The sequence below is a fragment of the Lissotriton vulgaris genome, chromosome 1_1, assembly GCF_964263255.1.
Source record: "Lissotriton vulgaris chromosome 1_1, aLisVul1.2, whole genome shotgun sequence".
Taxonomy (NCBI): Eukaryota; Metazoa; Chordata; class Amphibia; order Caudata; family Salamandridae; genus Lissotriton; species Lissotriton vulgaris.
In genome coordinates, this window is record NC_141685.1 from 1,291,769,547 (window position 1) to 1,291,785,181 (window position 15,635).

The 15,635-nt window shown below is 44.0% G+C and overlaps 1 protein-coding gene across 1 annotated transcript in view; it reads right to left on the reverse strand.

The window, feature by feature from the left end:
* Nucleotides 1-1,820: 1,820 nt before the first annotated feature.
* The window catches only part of TARBP2 (TARBP2 subunit of RISC loading complex), a 57,573-nt gene continuing 43,758 nt past the window's right edge, over nt 1,821-15,635 (reverse strand). Inside the window, exons 4-9 of the mRNA XM_086965272.1 lie at nt 11,376-11,459; nt 10,586-10,658; nt 9,771-9,888; nt 9,298-9,425; nt 5,623-5,815; nt 1,821-2,935 (exon numbers count right to left, since the gene is read on the reverse strand). Of these exons, the coding sequence (XP_086821398.1) occupies nt 2,778-2,935; nt 5,623-5,815; nt 9,298-9,425; nt 9,771-9,888; nt 10,586-10,658; nt 11,376-11,459 (754 nt within the window). The 3' untranslated portion in view covers nt 1,821-2,777. The remainder of the gene's footprint in view (nt 2,936-5,622; nt 5,816-9,297; nt 9,426-9,770; nt 9,889-10,585; nt 10,659-11,375; nt 11,460-15,635) is intronic.

A 15,635-nucleotide genomic window follows, 5' to 3' on the forward strand; every position in this document is an offset into this window, starting at 1 on the left:
CTTCTCGGGTCTTTTGGGCACCTGCTACTTTTAGATCTTGCCATCTCTGCTCATCCCAGGCACGCTTAGATTTAGAAACTACATTCTTATATGCCACCCTAGCAAGCCTGACACTCCTGCTTGATTTGCCTTTGATTGCTCTGCCCAGATCAATTCGGGCTTGTCTGCACTCCCCAGTATACCAACGCTGTGGTTGGCAGACGCGGTTTCCATTTGGCTTACATGGCTTGACAAACAAGGTTCTTAAATCAATGAAAAAGGATTCATGAATCTCAATACCCCTTTCTAAGGTTGGGGCCGAGGCCCCTTTGCTAGCTAGCTTTCACAGGTGAGACGTTGCACTCCGATACTTTGGCCCATCGAACATGGCGCATATCGTTAGAAATTACTATATCGGTGGGAGAATCTTTTTCCGCTCCCCTGCCATCGGTGGAATCCTTCCAGTAGGTCAAGGACATACATAAAGTGTTATGATCGCTCTCAACCCTGTCAACGATCGACATATCCACTAGATATTTCCATAAGCCCACGCTAATCAGGATATAGTCGATTCTACTTTCGCGAGGGCCACTCCTATAAGTGGTGGCCCCTAGCTTATCATGCAAGGTCCTGCCATTGGTCACTCTTAACCCTTTGTTCAAACAAATTGAGTTTCTCTGGATTGACAGTTCGGTCCACTTTTTAACTGGCTCCAACTCGAGCTTGGGAACTCCCCACTCTCGGTCTTCCTCATTCGATATGTTCCAGTCGTCTCCTAACAAGGGCTCAAAGGTCGTGTTAAAATCTCCACCTAGGATAATGTATGCGTGCTGAGAGTAACAATCGATGAATTCTTCCAAAGAGGCTAGAACTTCCTTCATTCCCAGGAATCACTGGAACAGTTTACAGAACAAGGACAAAGAGGCAGTGGGGACAGGACTCTTTCCCCGGAGGTAGGGGTTCCAGATTCCAGTGGGCAATAACTGCTATTGTTCGCTGCAGACTTTGCCCTCGGATGACTGATAGGGTACCTTAGTCTGCTTATTATTATGGTAGATTTGTGTTGTACCGAAAGTAAAGTGTGCTTTTTAAAGATAAAGTTGGATAGACATTAGTTTATTGTACGTTATTGTTGTGCTCAGTTCTGAATGTCTACACCCAAACCACCTCCCACTATGTGCCTTGAATTACTCTACTTCGTTAACCTGGAGGAGCATGCGCTAAAAGGATACACTGTGTGATAAGTTTTGGATCCATTAGTAGACCAGGCCCTGGGAAATTTAACGTAAAAGGCCACATCTGACACAGCTGGTGCCCAGTAATTCCTACATGCCACATCCCCTCAAACCAGTTCCCAGCTATGCCAAATGAGCAGAAGCGTGACACATTTACACACACCCCACCAGCGAGTTGTGGGTACAAAAAAGGTGAGTGTGAGGAACACCCACAGGGGAACCCAACAAAGGGTTTAAGTGGGTGATGAAGCTGGGCGGGATGCAAAAATGCAGCGACAGCAGAACATGACGCTGGATCAAAAAAAAAAAAACAGAAATCACATCTGAGGACACCGAAGAAGGAAGGAAATTGGGTTTTGGAGTGATACAAGACTGAGAATAACCCACACATGCAGTCTTTCTTCCCAATGCTACTCATTACATCCATGGTATAGGTAAACGTTTTGCATGAATACAAATGACCCATAAGCCCCTTACTCACTGCTGAGACTGATAACTTTACGATCTCACTCTGAGGTATGCATCTACCAGTGAGCCAGCCTGAGCTACCAGACTATCCAGTTCTAGAAGGGGCAACCCCTTAACACTGAAACGCACAGTGCACAATTTGTTTATTTTTTTTTATTATTTTTTAGTTTTGTAACCAGAAATGCAGCAATGTCCAAGGTGGCATTTTTTTCACAGAAAAAAAGTTAATTTCCCCCAAGGAGCAAACTCTTAAATTGCACAACCTAAAATGGCCAGCATCGTGCTAGAAAATGACAAATTGAACACAAATGACAAGGCTGCTCTATTTGCTCAGAGGCATGGTACGTGTTACCACTTCAGCATACAAGGATTTGGGCACTTGCAACTAATTCTGAGACTACTTGTACATATCTTTACCAGGGCTTCTGATTTCTTAAACAGAGGCCCTTTTCCCAATATTGTGTAAAATCTGGAAATGTCTTCCTATTTGGTGAAGTTCTTCCGAACGCTAAGATCATAGTGGCCTTCAGAAGCCCCTTATTACACTGAATGGAGTGGGAAATACCTGCTGTGGCAGGGAGTGTTGGTGAAACACTGTCTTCTACCAAGCAGCTGAACAGTTGGGTGATACTTTCTGCCATCAATCCCATCACTGTGGCAGCTGAGTTTGGACTTGCATCCCTCTCTTAAGTTAATCCTCCAAAATTAATGACTGTAAGAGTTGACGAAGCAGTGGAGACGTGCCGAGTATGACCCATATCAGGTTTTATCACGAAGGAAATGACCTTCCTAAGAAAAAACACAAATGCACGCTGGTAGGTACCTATCTACATATTATACACAAACCCAGCATACTTCTTCAGAGGTTTTTTTTGGTCAAGTCCTCCATGCTCTTGCTCTCTTTTGAAGAGAGGTGGTGGGCAGTCTTTTGCCATGTTGAAAAGTCAGATGCTGCCCGACACCTTCCTGCAGGTTTTGGCTCTCCTTCCAAGCTATTTTTTGGTTGGAAACAGTTGAAAGGAAGACTAATTCATTCAGGAATTTTAAAAGTCAAGTCGGGGGGGAGCAACATTCTCGTCCCACCCCCCCCCCCTTTCACTTCCCTACCGCCATTATTTTGAGGTATTGCAGGGCGTTGTGGGCTGCGTTTGCACGAGCTGCATCACGCGATGCTGCAGAGCCATGGCACACGGTGGTCGGCTGCGTCGAGAGCTCCACGAGGCATTGGTAGAGGCCACTCAAGCTGCGTTCATCTGCAAGGGGGTATAAACATTATGAACAGGGATTAGAGTGCGCAAACAAACAGACTCCCTCTACATATGTTTTTTTTTAACAGAGTTTATATAGCACAAACTTGACCCGAATTGGGTATCAGAAAGCTTTACATATCTCCAGTTGCATTACACGAGGACACATTCAAATTTTGTTAGGCAAGGGGAGATTAAGTGATTTGCCCTGAATCCCAAGATGTTCAGCGTCATTACAGAAACTCAAACCCAGTTCCCCAGATTCGAGGTCGACCGCCCTAGCTGTCGACATATAGGTTTTATAACTGCTGAATGGTACTGCCTTCCAGAAGGGCTTGTTGGTTAGTTGGCAGTTACATAGGATTTGACCTTGCTTGCTCACCATACCCAACCGCAACGGGGTGTGCCTTGTATACACATGGATAATATACCACTACCATTCTCCTTGTCTACCTAACACTGTGCTTTAAACCATTCCTTCCTCAACCACCAACCTCATCTTCATTGAGGCATATAGTATCATATCTTGGGCAGTTCCCCTTTAAGCCATCTCAACACGTTGTCTTTTTTCATGGTCCCTTTGATAGGTTCTGGATCATGTTTTTCTTTTCTGGGTCCATCTTAATCCCACCCCCCTTGTTCAGTCTACCCTTCCTGCATCCAGGGAGGGTGTATTAAGCTTACAGGCACTTGCTCGATCTTCTCCAACGCATTCAGGAAGCAGATACACTTTGCATGTAATGTGATTCCGCTGTTGGTCCTGTTGATCTCCCCCTCTACTGTTGTGATCCACAGCCGCTGGATGATAAAACTCCACTATTTACTCACTTCTGCCACACTCATCTTTGCAATTCCTTTCCTGCCATTACTACATATAATATATATTCTTTAAAAAACCACAGTTACTTTTACAAAACCAAACCTAAAAAACAATTATATTCGCTAATAAGGTTAGCACTCCAATCTGTAAATTACTGAGAAGCTGTGCAAACCATAACTAGCAGTTTTCTGTGAATTTATTTTTCTTTATAATATACTACATCAAGCTTCTACGAAACCAAACCCTAACCACAGCCAGGCACTGCACCCTGCCTGCTGCAAGCTAGATGCCTTTGACCAGGCGAAGCAATGCTGGGCTGTAAAACTTTACTTTAACAGTGGTTTTAAAGTGAATTTTAGAGGTTTCTTTTAACCATACACTAAGATGTTATAACCAATTCTAACCACAGCTTCACTTTCACCTCTTTTTTTCAGTATAAAACACAGTCACCATTTACCTCCCTCGTTCCTTACACAAGTAGCTGTCGTAAAAGTGCCAGCAGAGCTTCTATATCAGTGTCTCAACACCGCCTTATTATCCCCAGATCCCTCCCTCTCCTACCTCCGAGGTCACCAAATTAGAGTAAAGGAAAATACATTGCTCATCTTGTCTCCTGTAAATGACCTATATGTACACAGGTGACCAACAATCACAAAGGTTTAGGTCTACGCCACCACGGACTCCCTCCCTCCAGGTCTCTAATGGTAAAGCTTTACAGGTACTTAGTTTTATGTCCTTCCTCACTATACGCCTTTCCTACATCCAGGTATCGCCTGTAAAAGCTCTACAGGCTCAAGTTGACACCATCATCCTATCAATCAACACCTTTCCCAATTATTTTATGGGCTTGTAGACAACTACTTGGGTAATAATCTAAGATTTGTGTGGGTCCTTTGCTGATTGCATCCCTATCGGCTCCCTCTTCCACGCTCTTAACTATACAAAGCTGTGCAGTTAAAACTCTACATTTATCACCCGCCCACCATTTCTGTTGTACACAATCGTTCACCTATGTCAAGGTTGCGGATGTCACAGCTCCACAGAGCATCTATCAACTGTGTTGCTACAACTGCTTCGGTCTATCAATCCACTTCATGTTCTCTCACAAATCCCAGGTGGCTGATGTTCAAGCTGTACAGGTTCTTTGCTCCCAGAGTCTATCCTCTGATCATACACTTCTAGGTGGCTGATGCAGAAATGCCTCAAGCACGTCTCCAATATCTCTTTCAAACCATGTTCCCATTCTCTACTAGGAACCCAGAGTGCTAATGTAGATCTACAGGTACTTTTCTCAGTGTGTCTTTTTCAACAGCTCTCACTTCTGTATAGATAGCTTACGTTACAAGTCTACGATACACAAACGGTCCAGCATTTTCCTTCCCCTAACCCACTTCTTGAAACCTGACCAGAGAGCTGATGCAGAAGCTCTAAAGGCAACATACTCACGTTGTCTCTGCCCATCCTTTCCTTCTCCATCACAGATCTCCCCACATTTGCACTCAGGTCACTGAGATTGAAATTCTACATGCACTTTGAGCCCCAGGACATCAATACTCTTCTTCTCCTATCATAATGTCCGGGTGAGGTGTGGCGCAGTGGCCAGAGCGACTGATTCTAGAGCATGGTGCTCACGGTTCGAGTCCCAGCAGCAGCTCAGCTCAGCACCATGTGACTCAGGGCAATAGCTCACTTAATCTCTCCGACAGCCCCCAGCCCCTTGAAACCTTAAGGGGTGATATGTTTGCGCTTTACAAGTATGGATGATTATTATTATAATGATCCTCACCTGTAGGATGCTGTCGGAAAATCTACACAAGCACACATCCCTACAATTGCCGTTTTCCCCCACACCCTCATCTCCTCCTATGCTCACCTATGTCCAGATAGCTGATGTTGAAGCTCTGCTCCTCAGACAGCTCCTTCAGAAGGTTGCAGAAGCCAGAGTTGAGGAGCCCCAGAGGCTGGTTCTTCAGATGCAGGATCTTCTCGCCGACTGAGTTCCGCAGAGAGTCCCACGTGCAGCATAGGCTCTTCCCCTTCACATTGTCATGCTTGTTATTGACCATCTGTACAGTGGGATGGGAGGTTTTAACAAAGTCACAAGTTGTGTAACGAGATCTGCAATCTCTAATCATCCTCCTGTCTGTTGAGGCTGCTGGCCTTCTTTGCATGGGAATGCTGACAAACTCTGACCAGGCTGTGTGCAGAAAGGGGCTATTGAAGTGAGCTTGGGCCATGTCCATTTGTCAAAGGCTGCTGTGCAGCCCAAAGGCAGAAGGAACTGAACAGGTACGAATAGATAGTTATGCTCACCTGTAAAGAGTTAGTTATGCTCAACTGTACAGAGCACCTTGCTGCACTATTTGCACCAAGTTTCAAACAACAGAACTTGACAAGTCTCTAAACGCACAGCACAATACTAAACATACAAAATCGCTTGCCATTACAGGCTTCGAACTTGGAGCATCAGGGTCAATTTGCCACGCTCTTGCCAGCTTGGGCGATTATCCTTTGTTTATGAAATACTGTACCTGTAACATTGTGTTTCTCAATTGTAATGCTATAATGTACATGAATGTTCGATTGGCATGCCCAGATAGCTGAGCTGAAATAGTTGAAGTTCCTACTGTACCATTAAATCTCTAAAGTGCTAATAAACAGATTTGACAAAAAAAAAAAAAAAAAAATCAGGGTCAATTTGGATGCCAGAAGTCAAAGGTGAAAGGGAACATGGTCCAGCCATTCTGCAGCGCTGCAAGAACCTTACAGTCATGACGAGTCCTACAAATTCTGCCGTTTGGAATCCAGCACTGGTTGCTGAATGTGTACAGTACCGAAGTAACACTTGGAAGTCAAATCTATTCAGTAATTCAATATTGTGTGGCTGAGAAGCCACGGAAAGGCACTTGTGAAACAGACCTTTGAAGGCGCATACGGCAGAGTTTTAGAACTCTGCCACCAGAACCGACACAATAATTCAGGTTAGGCCTCAGTGTATAGGTGCACAGGAGTCCTAAAACATTGCTTCAGGAAGCTGCTTTCAACCAATACTCCTGCGCTAGCATCCCACCGGCAGTTCTCACATAATGGCTGTACTGAGTGGGAAACAAAGGCTCCAGTTATAGAGACATAGTCCCCAAGGCGGTGCAGATGGAAGCCTTAACTGCTCCAAAGTGATGCTACTTGAGAGGCATCATTTTTCAGTTTTCCTTAACCAAGCCTTTGACTAGAAGGTTTTAACTCAGAAAGCAGCCAAACAGGCATCCCTAATTTTGGATAATCTTATATGGTACAGTTCTCTCTCACCCGCAATAACTATTTGTCACTCTGCCTCGAGGTAGTGGTGGGGTGTGCTGCTGGTTCATTGGTCCTGCTCCAAGCAGCTGGGCTCTATGCTGTAGTACGTTCCCAAAAAATTGGTTAATATTATTTTTTCATGATTACACACTTTTTGTGTGGTCTGTCAATTGCAAGGTGTACAGTGTTTGGATTTCAATCTCATCTTTTCGCAGATACCTTAAACAAAAAAACATCAGGCATTGCAAGAGATAATTACAAGCCATACCAGTTGTCTAATACGTGTATCATTATGTGTTTACTACATCTATTCATATCAGAGCTAAGATATGATGACATGAATGTGAAACTTAATTTACATTTTTTTTTAAATTTGTATTTATTGAGCCAATGTTCAGAGAAGCTACTTGGTGCTTCGGGATATGCAAAATAATTGATAAAAGAACATAGGTGCAACACTCAAACTTGTATTCTTCAAAACGTCTCCATATCCAGTTATGAATCTTTTCTTGACTGTCTAAGGTAAAACATGGCAGGTGGTACATGCCATTACTTATCATCACACACCTTAACCAGTGCGGATATTATATCTCTAGCTCTTTAAGGTGGTGTGCCATGATTTCTGACTGTAAGCCTTTGAAGTAGTGTTTCCTAAACAGTGATTTGAACGGCTGGCCTACCCTTGGCTTTGCAAATTCTCTGGCTGGCTTCAGTTATTCAGTCTGTTCGGCGTCCAGTCATCTCTGTGACCTCAGCCCAGTACTGAGCCGTACAGTCCCAGAACAAATGAATGAGGTTTGCTTGTCAGAGTAACATTAGGCTATTTCTTAAAGGACTAAGGATGGCTCCTGTGTGGTGCAGTAAGTTATATTGAATGAACTTAAATTGGACTTTTCTGTACACTGCTCCCAGGTAACCCTGAACCCACCTTCATTCTGCATTTGTCAGACCTTTGTCCGTATTTGCAGACCATACTTTTTTCAGTGTTTGAAGAAACGCTCCATTAATGGTCATTAGAGGTGAATACATCAGGGTCCCTGCTTTCCTACCAAAGTCATGCATGATTTGTAATAAAGTAGGTGTCTTACGTGCCTCTGTAACGCAAGCCCAGATAAGTTAAAGAGTACTGGTTCTAGGGTTAAAGGTTAATAACCGACCTGCAGGTATGAGGTGTACTTCTACAAGGTCCGGTACATATGCCTTCCCGCGAAGGATTCTGTTCCAACACCGCTTGGCTATAAAGACAAACCTTGGCATCTCTACCGCCTCGCACTGAAGTGTCAGCAGCACCATAGCTTCAATTGTCTCTGTCATATATCGTTTCGCCGGGCTACTCGTGTCCCCAAAACACCTGACTACTACCTGTAGTTGACAAGGTAATAGAGCTGGATGTCAGGCATGTTTAGTCCTCTCAGAGGACAGTTAAAGCTTAGCTAGAGACGATGTGTGCCTTTGGCGGCCCCAAAGGAGGTCAGTCCGCGTGGTGTCTATTTTAATAAACCATTACTGGGGCAAATACACTGGGACAGTCCTGAGCAAGTAAAGGAAACAGGGTGGCACTGCCATTTTTATTACAGCGATTCAGCCTATTGTGAAGAGGGGCAGCTTCTTCCAAAAGGATGCCAACGTCTAGGTGTTTGAGTGCGTCTCCACCACATTTCTAGCTACTAGTGCCTCATCTGCGTGGAAAATCTGGATGCCAAGACATCTGAAATTGGTGCCTTTCAGTTGCTGATCAGGCAGCCTGTGAGGGTCTTGCCTTGGTAGGGGCTTCAGGGGGGGAAAGCAGTGATTTGTTGGTGTTCCCCTTCAGCCGATTCCTCCCGAAAGTGATTCAAGTGTTCCAGCACTGCATACACTTCAGCATTCTTTAAATTCAGAAGTACATTGTCCACATATCGGGAAACACAATATGTGTATAGAGACCTACTGCACTTCGGCTGCCCAATGGAGGTCTGAGAGGTCCATGCCCAGAGGAGAAACTTTGCACAACGTTTGCTTTCCCACTGCCTCCTCACTCTCACACCATTTATCTACACAGTTCTGTACCCATGCCACACATGCCAAGAGGACTTAATATGCAGAAGTTGTTAACTCCATTTTAGCCAATCAAAGGTGTCCTTTTATTACTTACCATACTGTACTTAGGAATGATCTTGTGATTTTGGCGATATATCTGATCATTGAACTTGGCCTAAGAACTTTTGCACTATGGACTTTAACCAGTTACAGTGGTCTCTTCAATACGTACCATAGAAAACTGGTCATCCTCCGTCTCTGGCTCTCCACCCTCCCGCTGCCCAGTGGGCACATTGTGGATCCGCACTAGCATTTTGGCTGCTGCATTCCTCTTCGCTAACTTTTTGGACGTGCCACTTCCTACAGGGACAGGAAACGGAGGTTAGCGATTGGCACAGAAGACTTGACTAGCAGGCTAAGGAGGAAAGAATGCAGGGTAGTTGGAATTCACAGTCTAGTTTGGCTGCTTCCCCTACAGGGTGTTGCACTCCTGCAAGATCAAAATGAAAGAACCCAAAAGCCCAAACATGTTTCCTTGATGAATGACAATCCTTGTGGAGGTTTGGCAGGCAAAATGGCGTTGAAGGAAAGAAAGCAGCACACGCAGATGAAATTATTGGTAGTGAGTGATCCTTACATAAAACCACTCAACCCAAATAAAAAAAATATATATATATATATGCATTCCTAGCTATCTTGACATACCAATCTCGACAAATCGCTCCACCCGGCAGGTCATTGTGAATTCCTTTCGGTGTGCAGGGCCGGACTCCTGTGTCACTGTGTATTCCGGAAGTCGCCATCCCTTCTGCACCACCAGTTCCTGGGAGGGAAACAAGTAACCATGAGGGAAATGGGTCCCCTGCAAGCAGTTACTTGAGTTAACCATGCTCAGAGTGACTCCCACCATTAAATGCAGCCCCTTTAAATAGTTCGTCTTTCTGCTGGGAGCAAAGGCTTGCACGCTACTCTTGACATGGCTGCAAGGCAAACAATGGGACCTCTTTTGGATTATGAAATCAGAGTTAAAATATAGTTTTTGAACAGTAATTTAGTGGTTGAACTCAGGCTGTGGTGTGAAAGGTCAGTGGTAATTCCACCAAGATGCACTTCTAACCAACTTTTGAACACTTGCTCTCTTGTTCTTAATTAGTTCAAAGAACTAAGTGTCGGGGACCTTCTTGGAAGGTCACTGCAGCCTGCACCACCAAACCACACCCAGCGATGCCAGCGATGCCAAGGACGGCACCAACATAACATCTAACCATCGCACTACTACAAATGTGACAATTCAGGCCTTTTCAGGCCACACAAAACTAGAATAATGGCATGATAGGCTGGTATTATTATTTTTCAATGTATATTGACTTAATAAACATTGTTGTTGTACTCATCTCAAAATTAAAAAAGACAGCACCAATATTTGGTGGACTGTCACTAGAGCTGGTGCTGCCAATTAAGTGCTGGTGCAGAGCTCCAGAAAACACTGGCACAAATTAAGCACTGTTGCTCTCACACACCTGTAAGGCACCGACAGGGTTACACTCCGATTGCTGTGCAGTGGGCGGGGGCTTCATTTCCACTGAAGGATTTCTAGAAAGACACACAAAAAGAAAACGAGTGGTGATGCCACCCAAGCAATCGTTGTGGGCATTGCCCTGACAGTGATCAATAGAATGGATGGGAGGCAATGGGCGCACTGAGCAGACTAAAATGGGAGCACTACAATGTCTTAACCGCTCATGAAAGAGCCTGCAAGTCACAGAGGGGAGGATTCGAAGGGGATAGGAGGTAATTCTACTTTCACTGGGACAAATGCAAAACGAGGCACTGCTCGGACCTGGACAGACAAGTGAAGGACGAAAATCTTGGACTGAGACTAGTAACCAAGGCAGACACTACTTTCGTGAGAACCAATACACGGGATAAGAGGCTGCACAACGCAAATGGAATTGCTGGAAAACTGCGCTCAATGTAACAGACTGGCGGAAGAAGGGCACTGCTCTAGGGAAGGGTCCAAAGTTAGAAAGTAGACTGACAGGACACAAATTCAGACTTAGGAGTTGGCGGTGAATGGATTTAAGGTCATGCAAGGTAAGCCCGTGCCCTTAAATTGGGATTTTTACTTTCAAAGAACCGAGGGATGAATGTAGAAAATCAGCAGTCAGAGATGAGAGAAGCTGCTAATGCAGTAATGAAAAGTGTTAAGTATAAGACAAGAATGGATTCAAAAGTGAAAATAGAGTCCAAAAAACACCCTCAAGAAAAGGACAGAGAAATAAAAACCCAGGCATGTCTGGGAGATCTTACCTGGGGGGTTGTGCGCCAGGGGGCTTGGGGACTGGTTCTGGAGCAGCAATGACCTGGGGTGAAGGTTCCTCTTTGACAGAAGAGCTAGAGTATGGAAAAATAGGAGTGTTATACACCCTACATGGCAAGATTTGCCTTTTAAATCACTGCCTTAATGAGCATTAGTAAATCGCTTACAATGCCATGAATTCCTGGGGAGTTGTCCTCATACTTCTGCTTCTTGGGGCCTTAAAGGATAGTCATTTACCATTCATTTGAATAGCTCTGTCAATATGCAACATCTCAGCACATGGTTATACAAAATATTTTTTGAAAAGGCGATTTTAAAAATATTTAAGTTAAGCCGCCCTAAAGGCTATCATGACTGAATTTCATTTGCATTCTCCTTTAAACTACCCATTTTAACTTAAAAAATAAACTAAAAGTGAAAACAGCTTTGCAGCTCACAGTCATTAACTGGTGGCTTCATGCACCTCAGGACGACCCAGCGTACCTCATGGACCAACATCTACTAGAACCTGGTGGGATTATGGGAGCACTCTATAATAAGGACAAACGGACCGATCTCACGGGTCCAACGGCACACACCATTCAGGTATGGTTTGAGGCGCAGCGAACACTGGGCTGGGAGGGGGTCATAAAACAAGCTATGCCACTATGGGACATGAAAAGGCTAGGTATGCTACGCAACACCAAAGGCTTTAAACAATGGGATTTCATAGGGATCTCGAAGGTGGGAGATATGTGGAAGAAAGGAGAAATAGTCACATTTGCCCAACTACAGCACACATATGGTCTAGCACAAAAGGAAATGTTCCGCTATATACAGATTAGGCATGCACTCAATGGGAGGATCTCCCCGGGCACACACCTCGCAGAGGCATCACCGCTGGAGGACAGACTCCTGACAGATAATTTGACTAAAAAGGCCATCTCGCAAACCTATCGGAAAATAATAAACAATCAACCGGACAATACAACGGCCCTTAGGGCTAGATGGGAATTGGAACTAGGCGACTTAGATGACACAGATTGGCCGGAGGCACTTGCGTCCCCCAAGGAGGTGGTGATATTGTCTAAATTAAAGTTAATACAATTCAAAAGTTTGCATCATACATACTATACGCGTTTACTTCTGCATAAAATAGGTAGGTCAGATACACCGCTCTGCCTCCGTCAATGTGGCGAACCAGGCACATTCCTACATACGATCTGGCAATATCAGAAGATAGCACGGTACAGGGGAGCAGTCAGGCGCACAATTTCGCAGGTCACGGAGGTTTCGGTTTTACCAGAGCCAAAGAGGTGCATTCTTAACATTTGGGAGCCGACAGATCTCAACCACATGACTCAGGAATGGGTGACACTCGGTATAACGTTGGTGAATCGAAACATAGCTCAATGTTGGGGGTCCTGACAGACCCCTACCCTTCCTCAATGGTGTCGAGACATGGACAGTGCAATGGTGGTGGAGAAGTCAGTCTATATCCACAGAGGATGCTCCAAGAAACGGGCACAAATATGGGGTGGTTGGAACGCTTACCGCGGGTAGATCTGTGAACCCCCGCATGTGTACTTATTGTTGGATGTCAGTGGTTGATGAAACTAACACAGAAATTATATGTATAGCACCAGTAACCTCTGTTGTCTCCCGGTGGGAAGCATTGTAGAATATGTCCGGGTGAAAATATCAGTCATGCAACTGATACATACTGCTAAGAAACAACATGTATGAACCATTGATTTTAACTGTATAGTACCATGTTTTGTTATTTCCAAAATGCCAATAAAAATATAATTTTTTTTTTAAGTGAAAACATATCCGTTTATGACTAAAGCCTACTAATTAATGCTCCTGGAATACTCTTGTGATGGGATTAGTCCGAAGCCAGATCCAAAAGAAGAGTCTTTTATAGGTAAGTAATCCAGCTCAATCCTCAAGGCATTCAGAGGAGTGCTGGTCTCCAGCTTTAGAAGTATTTGCAGAGGCTTGAGCCACCATGCTCCTTACCTCTGCCCCCTAGTTTACTACAGAGGCTGCTTTTGCACTATAAGCCTCTAGCAGCAACGATACATTTTCAAAACTTATTAGAAAACGTAAAAATGGATCAGGCTGCTATCTACACGATTGACATCTGCTTCTAGGCCAGGCTAATACAAGTTAATCAAAGCTTTGTACAGTCTCGATATAAAAGGCATTTGAAGTTTGCACAATCTTAAGAGACATCAATAGGGTACTTCCTTGGGCATAACATCTGCACACGATCAGGACCTTGCTTGTACCAATGGTCAACCTTTTTAGCTGTCAATAATAACAGAAGGCCTCCAGGGGGGGATTCAGGCCATTCTCAGTGCAAACAAGGATGATTGTGTCACAGGAACACTGGGGTCGGAAGGATCAGTAGTGGAACATTTGCCACAACTCTAGCCGTTATAGCGGCTACATTATTTACCAATAAATTAAGTTGAGGCTTGAGCACATTCCTGACTGGAAAAAGCGTTTGTAGGCTCTTCTTTTGGGCCACAACTAACTGAGCGCAGTTATGAGTGTGTATATAATGAATGCTTCCGCCAGCCAGTGGATCATGATAGCCTACGTCTAGCAGTGTGGACCACAGAACATTGCGGCCAACAGAGCTGAATGTCATTATGCAGTCAATTAACATTATATAAAGAGAAGCCCAATTTTTTCTGAGTAAATATATTTTCACAAAGAAGACAGCCTTTGAGCCTTATCCACTTACATCCTAAAGCTAGCTTCTGCAGAAAAAATAATAGAGCTAGAGCAAAGCCACAGTTGCAAGCACGACAAACCCACTTTAAAGCTGATTTTTGCTCTACCGTCGATCACCAATATGGGCCTGTAGTTGGTTGTCCTTCATGAATACGGTCACAACTATAGCATCTTCCCAGCAGAGAGGGTATTTTCCTTAGTCAGAATGCTTTTTAAAATAACAACTAGAAATGGTACCCCCAGTTTAGGGTCTGATTTATACAAATCATCTTTGATACAGTCTGGCCTTGGGCAATGTTACATTTCTGTTGAGCCAAGGGGTATGCCTCTTTCCAGGTGAGTAATATTACTACTAGGTGTAACGTAGAGGACTTGAAAAAGATGTAAAACTGAGTGAAGTGAGCAAAACAGTTGTTCCGCTGATGACTCAATTATCGGAAGAAGTATCATTCGCCACGCCCCTTATAATCAAAGACCACAAATTTCTGCTATTGGCCAGATGTGCCTTCTTCTTTAAGGTCTTGCCAGGCTCTACTGGTGACATCTTTCTTCTTCTGAAGGCGTAGACCCCTGTAGGAGGATTCGGTTTGAATGGTTCCCCCTCTAGCATTAAAATGAGATCATATAATAGGACTCAAGAGCACTCAGTAAGGGGGGGGGGGGGGGTCTCGGCGACTAGGTTTCAATCATTATTAACACACTTCACAGCCAGTGGAATATCACATGGCATGACAAGGACAGACCACGTTCAAGAGGGCTTTTTCAGCTGCTGGTTGAGAAAATGTCCACAGTGCAAGCAGTAGCTAGAGATTGCGATTTGTGTCCAAAGGACCAATACTTAAGCACCTTCCAGGACCCCGGAGTCGCTAGAATATAATCAATTACCTTTCCAGCCCTTGTGTTATGAAGGCCCCCCCCCCAGAGTTTATAAGATAGCCTCTAGCATGAAGGGTTGTCAGAGATAAAGAGGCTCTATTAAACTGGATTTACAATTTATTTTAGTTCTGCGTTTGGTTTTATATTGCCGTCTCTCAAACAAAAAAGTAAAGCAGACATTACACCTACCTAAATCCGTACGGACAGCATTACCTAAAATGTATAAATATTAGAAACCACAAAGGCTAAAGGGCAACATTTTTATAAAATCAGGTGAACCTTTTAATGAAATATTAGTATTGTACATAATTAGAGACAGGTGACCATATTTCCCAAACCCGCTACAATAAGATATAGAATATCTGGGCTCGAAGGTCGACCTCAGCGATTGGTACTTTTAAATAATTTTCTACCCAATATAACCATTCCTGCTACCGCTAATCTGCACATCCCCATCTCCTTTTGAAGCTGCAGTAAAAAATATGCACAACCAATTCATAATTTGAGATAGTTTAAATTTCTTGCAAACAGCCAAGTTTGAGAAGTCTACAACAAATGCGTCCAGTGGCTTCAGTTCTTGTAGATGGAACCTTAGAAACTTTGAGTTTCTATGGATTATTATCCCCCTACTCCAGACAGGATCTTGTGTG